This window comes from Panulirus ornatus, chromosome 5, assembly GCF_036320965.1.
Source record: "Panulirus ornatus isolate Po-2019 chromosome 5, ASM3632096v1, whole genome shotgun sequence".
Classification (NCBI taxonomy): domain Eukaryota; kingdom Metazoa; phylum Arthropoda; class Malacostraca; order Decapoda; family Palinuridae; genus Panulirus; species Panulirus ornatus.
The window spans coordinates 28,524,998-28,539,902 of record NC_092228.1 but is presented as its reverse complement, the minus strand read 5'-3'; the positions used below and the strand labels follow the sequence as shown (position 1 = coordinate 28,539,902).

Sequence of the window (14,905 nt, the reverse complement as noted above, 5' to 3'; positions counted from 1 at the left end):
CTTGAAGGGGATGACAGTATCACTGCTCTTAAACCTTAAAACACCCAGTCAATGGATGCTACAGTTTGAGCGTGGATAAGAATTATTTACAAAGAAGAAAACTTTGCCATTCCATAACATAACAAGAAGATTATTAAAGTCATACAAAAAAAAATAATGCCCACATACATACAATATACAGAAAAGATTACTATAAAAATTCATACCCAAATTTCTTGTCATGGTTTCCACTAATTCTCTTCAGTCACCTTAACTTTCATCAACTAGATATGCCCTTCTTCCTTTTCTGCAAGTGAAAACCCCTTTATCAATCATAGGTATACTGCCTTAAAGCATACTACTGAACAGCATATTACCTTAAATAATTTATAGAGGTCGAGATCCTTATTGCCTACGGTTGGTCCAATATTGATTGGTGCCCCACATTCCTCCATAAACTTATATAGCTGTGCAACAAAGTGATCCTTTTCTTCTCTTGGTTCATCATCTGAACTCTGCAGAATAATAATCACTGTATTAGAAAAAATAGACACTATTCACCTAAATGGGTGAGTGGAGACAGAATGGATGGAGGTATGCTTAGAACATCTAACTGGGGGGGAGCAGTGTCACTTCAGTTCAGGAGAGGTAAAGAAATGGGAGAACAAGGTGTATGCTTCAAAGAATTTGTGTGAGAAGTACTTAGAGAAAGAAGGAACTTTGCACATTGGCAGTATCATAACCAATAAAGTAGGAGGTGCTGTTAATGTGAAAAGTGAAAAAGAAGCTTAAACATTAGGAAAAGTAATTAAGTTTCAGTACCAAAAGGATACTCTAGCTTTACTGGAGTATCCAAGTCTCAACCCACCTTCTTATGGTGACCTTGTTATTACACAACTTAGGGGTGGAACTAAAAGGGGAGGCGTTGCCCAACTACATCAGGAAAATACTTTTAAATTTAGACACACACCTGAGGTGTGCTTTCACTTTTTTTTTCTTTTGACAATTTTGGAGCCTCGCTGCCTCTGGAACACTGTGCTAGAGTTGCCCTCTGCCAGTGATCTGTCAAGGTTAAGGCACAAAAGGATAAGAATCGGGACTGGAGTCTACAGTTATGCCTAGGATTAAAAGTTACAAGTGATTGAGGGTGATGGTGCTGAATGTGAATGGGATGACTGGTGAGAGTAAAAGGAGGAAGTTTGTGAAGTTTTAAAAGTTTTCAAGTTTTAGCATGGATGTGCTAGGGACTGGGGAAACCCATATCCTCTGGCAGGGTTTGTGGAGTGAAAGCGGAAATGATGAATGCATGTTTTGGGAGGGCATGGAAGGAGGTGTGGCATGGACAGAAATGAATGAAAATTATTTGGGAAGAGGAAAAGAAGGATGTGTAATTCTGCTATCACTACGAGTGAGGGAGGGTGTTAAAGAGCATGGATGGAATGGATCAAGAACAGTGTGAGTGAAAGGAAAGATTGGGATTGTGAAGTATGCATGGGTATGTGTATATGCACCTGTGAATATGAAGACTGTACAAGGTAAGGATGAAATGAAGCTTTTCTGGAGAAATTTGAATGAATACATCAACAGTTCTAAAATTAGAGAAATGTGGTCATATTAAGTGACATGAATGTGAAAGTGGGATGTGATGAAATAGTTGGTGAATGGGAATTGCCTGGAGTAAATGAGAATGGAAGTTATCATGTGGATATGTGTGCTTAGAAGGATTTATTCCATGCTTGTGCGATGAGGTACCAAAAGAGACTGGGTGTAAAGAATAGCAAAAAGATGTGAGTAAACAAACGTAGAGGGGGAGGGAGGTCTGGAGGGAATCGGAGACATTTACAGAAGCAGTGTTGACATGTGCAAGAGAAACATGTACCATGTAGATGGTGGGATATTGGTGTGTGACTAAAGAGCAATGCGTGATGGACTGAGAAAAAAAGTTGTTACTGAAAAGCAAAATGGTGCACAGGAGTGTGAGTAATTAGGTGATGTACAAGAAGCAGGAAGTCCATGAGGAAGGTGAATGGGCTGAAAAAGAGAGCAAATAAGTTTGGGGGAGAGAGTATCAGCAAACTTCAGGAAAAGCAAGATATGTTTGAAAGAGAGTGAACAGCATAATGAGAACGAAAGAGGAAATGGAAGTCTCAGTGAAGGGAGTAGATGGGGAAGTGGTAACAGGTAAAAAACTGAAGAGGAGATGCAGTGAGTATGTTGAATAACTGTTAAATGTGTGTTATGGCAATCAGAGGAGATGCAGTGAGTATGTTGAATAACTGTTAAATGTGTGTGATGGCAATCAAAATGAGGCTCTTGGCACATGGTTTGGTGAAAAGAGAAGAGGTGAATGCTTTATGTAAGATGGAGTGTGGCAAAGGCAGCTGAAGTGTGGAATTGCAACTGAATTTCTGAAAAAATGGGGTGACAGTCAGGTCTGTCAGTGTACGTATTGCTCAAGTACGGTTGTGAGAGCTGGAGTGAGCGTGCTGAAATGGTTTAGACATATGAAAAAAGTGGGTGAACTGAGGCTTAAAAAGAGGGTGTACATGTCAGAAATATAGAGGACAAGGAGAGGGAAGAGGTCAAACTGGATACAGTAGAATGGTGTGAAAAAGGATGTGAATGCTTAAGGCATGAACAAGCAGGAGGGTGTAAGGTATATATGGAACATAATAGACTTGAGTGATGTGGTAAACAAGAGGCAATGTGCTGTTAGTAGAATGGACAAGGGTATATGAAGTAGTCAGGAAAAACCAGAGAAAGGTCTGTGGTCCCAGGTTGCGGATATAGGTCTGTGGTTTTTCTGTATTACACATGGCAATTAAAGAGTGCATATGAGCAAAGGAGGCCACATCTTCATCTATTCCTGGCACTAATGTAGGAAACAGCAAACAAATGTGGAAAAAATATATAAATTTGTTCACATGCATGCATTCTTTAGAAGTACTACTTTCATTTGCAATAAAAATCAACATGATACTTACATCAGAATCTGACCCATCTCTCTCTGAATCGTCATCAGACACATCCATGCCAAAGAGCAGGTCACGATCCCAATGAGGTGGAAGTTCATCATTTGTCATGAAGAGAAGAGCCTTTTCTACTGCTATCTTGAGAGCACTCTGGGAAACCTTACTGCCAACTTCACGATTGAAGGGAGATGCTTCCTTCTTCGGAACTGTGTAACTGTTGGAAATCATAATAATTATCAATAAACAAATAATTAAGTAAAGAAAAATGTAAAATGATTTTTGCAGGGAAAAAATGCAATTGAGTGGGAGATGTATAAAAGAAAGAGACAGGAGGTCAAGAGAAAGGTGCAAGAGGTGAAAAAGAGGGCAAATGAGAGTTGGGGTGAGAGAGTATCATTAAATTTTAGGGAGAATAAAAAGATGTTCTGGAAGGAGGTAAATAAAGTGTGTAAGACAAGGGAGCAAATGGGAACTTCAGTGAAGGGCGCAAATGGGGAGGTGATAACAAGTAGTGGTGATGTGAGAAGGAGATGGAGTGAGTATTTTGAAGGTTTGTTGAATGTGTTTGATGATCGAGTGGCAGATATAGGGTGTTTTGGTCGAGGTGGTGTGCAAAGTGAGGGGGTTAGGGAAAATGATTTGGTAAACAGAGAAGAGGTAGTAAAAGCTTTGCGGAAGATGAAAGCCGGCAAGGCAGCAGGTTTGGATGGTATTGCAGTGGAATTTATCAAAAAAGAGGGTGACTGTATTATTGACTTGTTGGTAAGGTTATTTAATGTATGTATGACTCATGGTGAGGTGACTGAGGATTGGCGGAATGCGTGCATAGTGCCATTGTACAAAGGCAAGGGGGATAAGAGTGAGTGCTCAAATTACAGAGGTATAAGTATAAGAGGTATAAGTTTGTTTATGGATGGGGTTGTTAGGGAGGTGAATGCAAGAGTTTTGGAAAGAGGGGCAAGTATGAAGTCTGTTGGGGATGAGAGAGCTTGGGAAGTGAGTCAGTTGTTGTTCACTGATGATACAGCGCTGGTGGCTGATTCATGTGAGAAACTGCAGAAGCTGGTGACTGAGTTTGGTAAAGTGTGTGAAAGAAGAAAGTTAAGAGTAAATGTGAATAAGAGCAAGGTAATTAGGTACAGTAGGGTTGAGGGTCAAGTCAATTGGGAGGTAAGTTTGAATGGAGCAAAACTGGAGGAAGTAAAGTGTTTTAGATATCTGGGAGTGGACCTGGCAGCGGATGGAACCATGGAAGCGGAAGTGGATCATAGGGTGGGGGAGGGGGCGAAAATCCTGGGAGCCTTAAAGAATGTGTGGAAGTCGAGAACATTATCTCGGAAAGCAAAAATGGGTATGTTTGAAGGAATAGTGGTTCCAAAAATGTTGTATGGTTGCGAGGCGTGGGCTATGGATAGAGTTGTGCGCAGGAGGATGGATGTGCTGGAAATGAGATGTTTGAGGACAATGTGTGGTGTGAGGAGGTTTGATCGAGTAAGTAACGTAAGGGTAAGAGAGATGTGTGGAAATAAAAAGAGCGTGGTTGAGAGAGCAGAAGAGGGTGTTTTGAAATGGTTTGGGCACATGGAGAGAATGAGTGAGGAAAGATTGACCAAGAGGATATATGTGTCGGAGTTGGAGGGAACGAGGAGAAGTAGGAGACCAAATTGGAGGTGGAAAGATGGGAGTGAAAAAGATTTTGTGTGATCGGGGCCTGAACATGCAGGAGGGTGAAAGGCGGGCAAGGAATAGAGTGAATTGGATCGATGTGGTATACCAGGGTTGACGTGCTGTCAGTGGATTGAATCAGGGCATGTGAAGCGTCTGGGGTAAACCATGGAAAGTTGTCTGGGGCCTGGATGTGGAAAGGGAGCTTGACAGCTAGAGACTGAGTCTGAACGAATGGGGCCTTTGTTGTCTTTTCCTAGCGCTACCTCGCACACATGAGGGGGGAGGGGGATGGTATTCCATGTGTGGCGAGGTGGCGATGGGAATGAATAAAGGCAGACAGTGTGAATTGTGTGCATGGGTATATATGTATATGTCTGTGTGTATATATATGTGTACATTGAGATGTATAGGTATGTATATTTGTGTGTGTGGACGTGTATGCATATACATGTGTGTCGGGGTGGGTTGGGCCATTTCTTTCGTCTGTTTCCTTGCGCTACCTCACAAACGCGTGAGACAGTGACAAAGCAAAATAATAAAAAAAAAAAAAGATGTTTTGGAAGGAGGTAAATAAAGTGCATAAGGCAAGGGAATCAATGGCAACTTCAGTGAAGGGGGTTAATGCGGAGGTGATAATAAGTAGTGGTGATGTGAGAAGGAGATGGAGTGAGTATTTTGAAGGTTTGTTGAATAAGTTTGATGATTTGAGTGGCAGATATAGGGTGTTTTGGTTGAGGTGGTGTGCAAAGTAAGAGGGTTAGGGAGAATGCTTTCGTAAACAGGGAAAAGGTAGTAAAAGCTTTGCGGAAGATGAAAGCCAGCATGGCAGCAGGGTTTGGATGGTATTGCAGTGGAATTTATTAAAAAAGGGGGTGACTGTATTGTTGACTGGTTGGTAAGGTTATTTAATGTATGTATGACTCATGGTGAGGTGCCTGAGGATTGGCGGAATGCTTGCATAGTGCCATTGTACAAAGGCAAAGGGGATAAAGGAGAGTGTTCAAATTAAAGAGGTATAAGTTTGTTGAGTGGGAGACGTATAAAAGAAAGAGACAGGAGGTCAAGAGAAAGGTGCAAGAGGTGAAAAAAAGGGCAAATGAGAGTTGGGGTGAGAGAGTATCATTAAATTTTAGGGAGAATAAAAAGATGTTCTGGAAGGAGGTAAATAAAGTGCGTAAGACAAGGGAGCAAATGGGAACTTCAGTGAAGGGCACAAAAGGGGAGGTGATAACAAGTAGTGGTGATGTGAGAAGGAGATGGAGTGAGTATTTTGAAGGTTCGTTGAATGTGTTTGATGATAGAGTGGCAGATATAGGGTGTTTTGGTCGAGGTGGTGTGCAAAGTGCGAGGGTTAGGGAAAATGAGTTGGTAAACAACGAAGAGGTAGTAAAAGCTTTGCGGACGATGAAAGCCGGCAAGGCAGCAGGTTTGGATGGTATTGCAGTGGAATTTATTAAAAAAGGGGGTGACTGTATTGTTGACTTGTTGGTAAGGTTATTTAATGTATGTATGACTCATGGTGAGGTGCCTGAGGATTGGCGGAATGCGTGCATAGTGCCATTGTACAAAGGCAAAGGGGATAAGAGTGAGTGCTCAAATTACAGAGGTATAAGTTTGTTGAGTATTCCTGGCAAATCATATGGGAGGGTATTGATTGAGAGGGTGAAGGCATGTACAGAGCATCAGATTGGGGAAGAGCAGTGTGGTTTCAGAAGTGGTAGAGGATGTGTGGATCAGGTGTTTGCTTTGAAGAATGTATGTGAGAAATACTTAGAAAAGCAAATGGATTTGTATGTAGCATTTATGGATCTGGAGAAGGCATATGATAGAGTTGATAGAGATGCTCTGTGGAAGGTATTAAGAATATATGGTGTGGGAGGCAAGTTGTTAGAAGCAGTGAAAAGTTTTTATCGAGGATGTAAGGCATGTGTACGTGTAGGAAGAGAGGAAAGTGATTGGTTCTCAGTGAATGTAGGTTTGCGGCAGGGGTGTGTGATGTCTCCATGGTTGTTTAATTTGTTTATGGATGGGGTTGTTAGAGAGGTGAATGCAAGAGTTTTGGAAAGAGGGGCAAGTATGAAGTCTGTTGGGGATGAGAGAGCTTGGGAAGTGAGTCAGTTGTTGTTCGCTGATGATACAGCGCTGGTGGCTGAGTCATGTAAGAAACTGCAGAAGCTGGTGACTGAGTTTGGTAAAGTGTGTGGAAGAAGAAAGTTAAGAGTAAATGTGAATAAGAGCAAGGTTATTAGGTACAGTAGGGTTGAGGGTCAATTCAATTGGGAGGTGAGTTTGAATGGAGAAAAACTGGAGGAAGTGAAGTGTTTTAGATATCTGGGAGTGGATCTGGCAGCGGATGGAACCATGGAAGCGGAAGTGGATCATAGGGTGGGGGAGGGGGCGAAAATTCTGGGAGCCTTGAAGAATGTGTGGAAGTCGAGAACATTATCTCGGAAAGCAAAAATGGGCATGTTTGAAGGAATAGTGGTTCCAACAATGTTGTATGGTTGCGAGGCGTGGACTATGGATAGAGTTGTGCGCAGGAGGATGGATGTGCTGGAAATGAGATGTTTGAGGACAATGTGTGGTGTGAGGTGGTTTGATTGAGTAAGTAACGTAAGGGTAAGAGAGAGGTGTGGAAATAAAAAGAGCGTGGTTGAGAGAGCAGAAGAGGGTGTTTTGAAATGGTTTGGTCACATGGAGAGAATGAGTGAGGAAAGATTGACCAAGAGGATATATGTGTCGGAGGTGGAGGGAACGAGGAGAAGAGGGAGACCAAATTGGAGGTGGAAAGATGGAGTGAAAAAGATTTTGTGTGATCGGGGCCTGAACATGCAGGAGGGTGAAAGGAGGGCAAAGAATAGAGTGAATTGGAGCGATGTGGTATACCGGGGTTGACGTGCTGTCAGTGGATTGAATCAAGGCATGTGTATGGGGGTGGGTTGGGCCATTTCTTTCGTCTGTTTCCTTGTGCTACCTCGCAAACGCGGGAGACAGCGACAAAGCAAAAAAAAAAAAAAAAAAAAAAGTTTGTTGAAGTCGAGAACATTATCTCGGAAAGCAAAAATGGGTATGTTTGAAGGAATAGTGGTTCCAACGATGTTGTATGGTTGCGAGGCGTGGGCTATGGATTGAGTTGTGCGCAGGAGGATGGATGTGCTGGAAATGAGATGTTTGAGGACAATGTGTGGTGTGAGGTGGTTTGATCAAGTAAGTAACGTAAGGGTAAGAAAGATGTGTGGAAATAAAAAGAGCGTGGTTGAGAGAGCAGAGGAGGGTGTTTTGAAATGGTTTGGGCACATGGAGAGAATGAGTGAGGAAAGATTGACCAAGAGAATATATGTGTCGGAGGTGGAGGGAACGAGGAGAAATGGGAGACCAAATTGGAGGTGGAAAGATGGAGTGAAAAAGATTTTGTGTGATCGGAGCCTGAACATGCAGGAGGATGAAAGGCGGGCAAGGAATAGAGTGAATTGGATCGATGTGGTATACCGGGGTTGACGTGCTGTCAGTGGATTGAATCAGGGCATGTGAAGCGTCTGGGGTAAACCATGAAAAAGCTGTGTAGGTATGTATATTTGCGTGTGTGGACGTATGTATATACATGTGTATGGGGGTGGGTTGGGCCATTTCTTTCGTCTGTTTCCTTGTGCTACCTAGCAAACGTGGGAGACAGAAAAAAAAAAAAAAAAAAGTATGTTGAGTATTCCTGGGAAATTATATGGGAGGGTATTGATTGAGAGGGTGAAGGCATATACAGAGCATCAGATTGGGGAAGAGCAGTGTGGTTTCAGAAGTGGTAGAGGATGTGTGGATCAGGTGTTTGCTTTGAAGAATGTGTGTGAGAAATACTTAGAAAAGGAAATGGATTTGTATGCAGCATTTATGGATCTGGAGAAGGCATATGATAAGAGTTGACAGAGATGCTCTGTGGAAGGTGTTAAGAATATATGGTGTGGAAGGCAAGTTGTTGGAAGCAGTGAAAAGTTTTTATTTAGGATGTAAGGCATGCGTACGTGTAGGAAGAGAGGAAAGTGATTGGTTCTCAGTGAATGTATGTTTGCAGCAGGGGTGTGTGATGTCTCCATGGTTGTTTAATTTGTTAATGGATGGGGTTGTTAGGGAGGTGAATGCAAGAGATTTGGAAAGAGGGGCAAGTATGCAGTCTGTTGTGGATGAGAGAGCTTGGGAAGTGGGTCAGTTGTTGTTTGCTGATGACACAGCGCTGGTGGCTGATTCGTGTGAGAAACTGCAGAAGGTGGTGACTGAATTTGGTAAAGTGGGTGAAAAAAGAAAGCTTAGAGTAAATGTGAATAAGAACAAGGTTATTAGGTACAGTAGGGTCGAGGGACAAGTCAATTGGGAGGTAAGTTTGAATGGAGAAAAACTGGAAGAAGTGAAGTGTTTTAGATATCTGGGAGTGGATTTGGCAGCGGAGGGTACCATGGAAGCAGAAGTGAATCATATGGTGGGGGAGGGGGGAAAAGTTCTGGGAGCATTGAAGAATGTGTGGAAGTCGAGAACATTATCTCGAAAAGCAAAAATGGGTATGTTTGAAGGAACAGTGGTTCCAACAATGTTATATGGTTGCGAGGCGTGGGCTATGAATAGAGTTGTGCGGAGGAGGGTAGATGTACTGGAAATGAGTTGTTTGAGGACAATATGTGGTGTAAGGTGGTTCGATCGAGTTAGTAATAATAGGATAAGAGAGATGTGTGGTAATAAAAAGAGTGTGGTTGAGAGAGCGGAAGAGGCTGTTTTGAAATGCTTTGGTCATGGAGAGAATGAGTGAGGAAAGATTGACAAAGAGGATATATGTGTCAGAGGTGGAGGGAACAAGAAGTGGGAGACCAAATTGGAGGTGGAAAGATGGAGTGAGAAAGATTTTGAGTGATCGGGGCCTGAACATACTGGAGGGTGAAAAGGCGTGCAAGGAATAGAGTGAATTGGAACAATGTGGTATACCGGGGTCAACATGCTGTCAATGGACTGAACCAGGGCATGTGAAGCATCTGCGGTAAACCAAGGAAAGTTCTGTGGGGCCTGGATGTGGAAAGGGAGCTGTGGTTTCGGTGCATTATTACATGACAGCTAGAGACTGAGTGTGAACGAAAGTGGCCTTTGTTGTCTTTTCCTAGCGCTACCTTGCACACATTTGGGGGGAGGGGTTTGTTATTTCATGTGTGGCGGGGTGGCTATGGGAATGAATAAAGGCAGATAGTATGAATTATGTACAAGTGTATATATGTATATGTTTGTGTGTATATATATATGTATACATTGAGAAGTATAGGTATGTATATTTGCGTGTGTGGACATGTATGTATATACATATGTATGTGGGTGGGTTGGGCCATTCTTTCATCTGTTTCCCTGCGCTACCTCGCTAATGCAGGAGACAGCGACAAAGCAAAATAAATACATAAAGTGAAGGACATGTATTCAAAGCGAAAGTAGAAAGTATAAAAAAATGAAAACATTTCTCTTTTCAAGAAGGGGGAGGTCTATGTGCATTTGATATGGCACTTTCTTGCTAGAGGGTTAAAACAACATTCTAATCCAAAAAATTGGGTGTACCTATAAAAATCTACCTCTTATATCATCATACATCATATGAGTTTGGCTATGAAAGAATACAAGGAAGAATAATATATCCAAAGGGCACTGCCTATAGTAGAGAAACAGCTCTTCATCCGCTGAAACCTACATTTCTTCACTTCTTACCCACATGCAGAGCCTTATCAATATATAAAAGCATATCCAGGATAACAAGGCTAGTGGCTTAAAGAAAAACCTCATGAAACATGAAAAAAAGGAAGTTAATAAATCCAAAGTTTCCATTCTTCTTAGAAGCATGCCTTGGTGAAGTACATAAAAAAAAAAGACCATTCCAACCCTTGTACTTTGCCCCAATGCTCTATCTATCTATCAACCTCCAGGAACTAAATTCAGGGGGTGGCCATGGCAAAAAAGTCTCCATAACTGGTGACCTCCAGTACCATTTCTTAGCTCTTAGAGCCTCACACTTAACAGGCCACAGGCAGAAAGCAGCTCAAACACAGTGTTTCCTAATGTTCCTACTGATATTTCTACCTAATGTCCCTGCCCAGCGTTCCCTTGCTCTTACTTCTATTATCTTAAAAGTCTTCATAACTCTCCTTAACACACACTTTCATATACACTTCCTCCATGACGATCTCTTCATCCAATCCCTTGTTCAACCATTCCTGTTCTGAAGCCATTCAGGCAAGGGATAAGGCATATCATGCTTGGAAAACTCTCATTCCTCTGACTCCCAATCACCTTTTATCACTGCCCATAATCACTGCAAGTACGTTATCCATGAGGCAAAACATTCCTTTATTCAAAGGAAGCGCAATACTCTCCTCATCATCCACTGATAGGTCTCTCTGGTCTTTAGCTAATTTTTTTTTTTTTTTTATACTTTGTCGCTGTCTCCCATGTTTGCGAGGTAGCGCAAGGAAACAGACGAAAGAAATGGCCCAACCCCCCCCATACACATGTATATACATACGTCCACACACGCAAATATACATACCTACACAGCTTTCCATGGTTTACCCCAGACGCTTCACATGCCTTGATTCAATCCACTGACAGCACGTCAGCCCCGGTATACCACATCGATCCAATTCACTCTGTTCCTTGCCCTCCTTTCACCCTCCTGCATGTTCAGGCCCCAATCACACAAAATCTTTTTCACTCCATCTTTCCACCTTCAATTTGGTCTCCCTCTTCTCCTTGTTCCCTCCACCTCCGACACATATATCCTCTTGGTCAATCTTTCCTCACTCATTCTCTCCATGTGCCCAAACCACTTCAAAACACCCTCTTCTGCTCTCTCAACCACGCTCTTTTTATTTCCACACATCTCTCTTACCCTTACGTTACTCACTCGATCAAACCACCTCACACCACACATTGTCCTCAAACATCTCATTTCCAGCACATCCATCCTCCTGCGCACAACTCTATCCATAGCCCACGCCTCGCAACCATACAACATTGTTGGAACCACTATTCCTTCAAACATACCCATTTTTGCTTTCCGAGATAATGTTCTCGACTTCCACACATTCTTCAAGGCCCCCAGAATTTTCGCCCCCTCCCCCACCCTATGGTCCACTTCCGCTTCCATGGTTCCATCTGCTGCCAGATCCACTCCCAGATATCTAAAACACTTCACTTCCTCCAGTTTTTCTCCATTCAAACTCACCTCCCAATTGAATTGACCCTCAACCCTACTGTACCTAATAACCTTGCTCTTATTCACATTTACTCTTAACTTTCTTCTTCCACACACTTTACAAAACTCAGTCACCAGCTTCTGCAGTTTCACACATGAATCAGCCACCAGCGCTGTGTCGTCAGCGAACAACAACTGACTCACTTCCCAAGCTCTCTCACCCCCAACAGACTTCATACTTGCCCCTCTTTCCAAAACTCTTGCATTTACCTCCCTAACAACCCCATCCATAAACAAATTAAACAACCATGGAGACATCACACACCCCTGCCGCAAACCTACATTCACTGAGAACCAATCACTTTCCTCTCTTCCTACACGTACACATGCCTTACATCCTCAATAAAAACTTTTCACTGCTTCTAACAACTTTCCTCCCACACCATATATTCTTAATACCTTCCACAGAGCATCTCTATCAACTCTATCATATGCCTTCTCCAGATCCATAAATGCTACATACAAATCCATTTGCTTTTCTAAGTATTTCTCACATACATTCTTCAAAGCAAACACCTGATCCACACATCCTCTACCACTTCTGAAACCACACTGCTCTTCCCCAATCTGATGCTCTGTACATGCCTTCACCCTCTCAATCAATACCCTCCCATATAATTTACCAGGAATACTCCACAAACTTATACCTCTGTAATTTGAGCACTCACTCTTATCCCCTTTGCCTTTGTACAATGGCACTATGCACGCATTCCGCCAATCCTCAGGCACCTCACGTTTCTAAAAACTTCTGTTGCTCTACCTTCCCTTCACTTTCTGTTCTGACGGTACTATAGCTGTCTCTACCCCTGATAAAGCAACTCTGGTTCTCATTTCTCCTCTAACTCTACCTTGGATGACTCTAACTGATCCTATGATGACTCTTACTAATCCTATGCCCCTATCTGAAATCTCTTTTTGGACCATCCGAAAAGCACCTCTCTCACTGGACACAAGCACGGATTATGGTCCGATGGCATCCATCTCCGTGTACTGAAAGAGTGTGCCTCTGAACTCGCACCTGTGCTTGCTCACTTATTCCGTTTGTTTAAAAATTAAAACTTTTCCTTCTCCTTGGAAGCATGCACTGATGCATCCCATCCATAAGGAGGGTGACTGTTCTAACTATCGTCCTATTGCTTTGACATCTACCATTTCCAAAGTCTTTGAATCCCTCATGAGCTCCCGTATCCTACAACACCTCAAAAATCACAGCCTTCTCTCTGATCATTAGTATGGCTTCAGCAAAATGAGATCCACTAAAGATAATCTTTTCTATCTTACTAATGTCTGATCTTCATCCCTGAAAGATTTTGTAGTCATGCATAGTTGCCCTTGACATGTCCAAAGCTTTTTACTGGGTGTGATACTGGGGTCTCATCTCTAATCTTCCCTCTTTTGGCTTCCCCCTCTCACTTTGCTCCTTCATATCTACCTCCCTCTCTAGCTGATCTATCTCTGTGGTTGTTGATGGGTCAGCCTCCCTAACTTTCTCCATCAATAGCAATCTTCTTCTTCTTTTTTTCTTATACTTTGTCGCTGTCTCCCGCGTTTGCGAGGTAGCGCAAGGAAACAGACGAAAGAAATGGCCCAACCCCCCCCATACACATGATGTATATACATACGTCCATACACGCAAATATACATACCTACACAGCTTTCCATGGTTTACCCCAGACGCTTCACATGCCTTGATTCAATCCACTGACAGCACGTCAACCCCGGTATACCACATCGATCCAATTCACTCTATTCCTTGCCCTCCTTTCACCCTCCTGCATGTTCAGGCCCCGATCACACAAAATCTTTTTCACTCCATCTTTCCACCTTCAATTTGGTCTCCCTCTTCTCCTGTTCACTCCACCTCCGACACATATATCCTCTTGGTCAATCTTTCCTCACTCATTCTCTCCATGTGCCCAAACCACTTCAAAACACCCTCTTCTGCTCTCTCAACCACGCTCTTTTTATTTCCACACATCTCTCTTACCCTTACGTTACTCACTCGATCAAACCACCTCACACCACACATTGTCCTCAAACATCTCATTTCCAGCACATCCATCCTCCTGCGCACAACTCTATCCATAGCCCACGCCTCGCAACCATACAACATTGTTGGAACCACTATTCCTTCAAACATACCCATTTTTGCTTTCCGAGATAATGTTCTCGACTTCCACACATTCTTCAAGGCCCCCAGAATTTTCGCCCCCTCCCCCACCCTATGATCCACTTCCGCTTCCATGGTTCCATCCGCTGCCAGATCCACTCCCAGATATCTAAAACACTTCACTTCCTCCAGTTTTTCTCCATTCAAACTCACCTCCCAATTGACTTGACCCTCAACCCTACTGTACCTAATAACCTTGCTCTTATTCACATTTACTCTTAACTTTCTTCTGCCACACACTTTACCAAACTCAGTCACCAGCTTCTGGAGTTTCTCACATGAATCAGCCACCAGCGCTGTATCATCAGCGAACAACAACTGACTCACTTCCCAAGCTCTCTCATCCCCAACAGACTTCATACTTGCCCCTCTTTCCAAAACTCTTGCATTTACCTCCCTAACAACCCCATCCATAAACAAATTAAACAACCATGGAGACATCACACACCCCTGCCGCAAACCTACATTCACTGAGAACCAATCACTTTCCTCTCTTCCTACACGTACACATGCCTTACATCCTCGATAAAAACTTTTCACTGCTTCTAACAACTTTCCTCCCACACCATATATTCTTAATACCTTCCACAGAGCATCTCTATCAACTCTATCATATGCCTTCTCCAGATCCATAAATGCTACATACAAATCCATTTGCTTTTCTAAGTATTTCTCACATACATTCTTCAAAGCAAACACCTGATCCACACATCCTCTACCACTTCTGAAACCACACTGCTCTTCCCCAATCTGATGCTCTGTACATGCCTTCACCCTCTCAATCAATACCCTCCCATATAATAATCAATAGCAATGTTGCTGAAAATTCCGTCCTATTCCCTACACTTTTTC

The 14,905-nt window shown here is 42.7% G+C and overlaps 1 protein-coding gene across 14 annotated transcripts in view; it reads right to left on the bottom strand.

The window, feature by feature from the left end:
- The window catches only part of LOC139748644 (uncharacterized), a 321,771-nt gene that overhangs the window by 211,196 nt on the left and 95,670 nt on the right, over positions 1-14,905 (bottom strand). For all 14 annotated transcript variants that reach the window (XR_011712788.1, XR_011712787.1, XM_071661886.1 and 11 more), the window contains 2 exons: positions 2,964-3,165; positions 357-494 (listed from right to left, as the gene is read on the bottom strand). Coding sequence is in view for 12 of the 14 variants with exons in the window: in XM_071661886.1 (XP_071517987.1) it covers positions 357-494; positions 2,964-3,165 (340 nt within the window). In the remaining 2 variants the exon portion in view is untranslated. The remainder of the gene's footprint in view (positions 1-356; positions 495-2,963; positions 3,166-14,905) is intronic.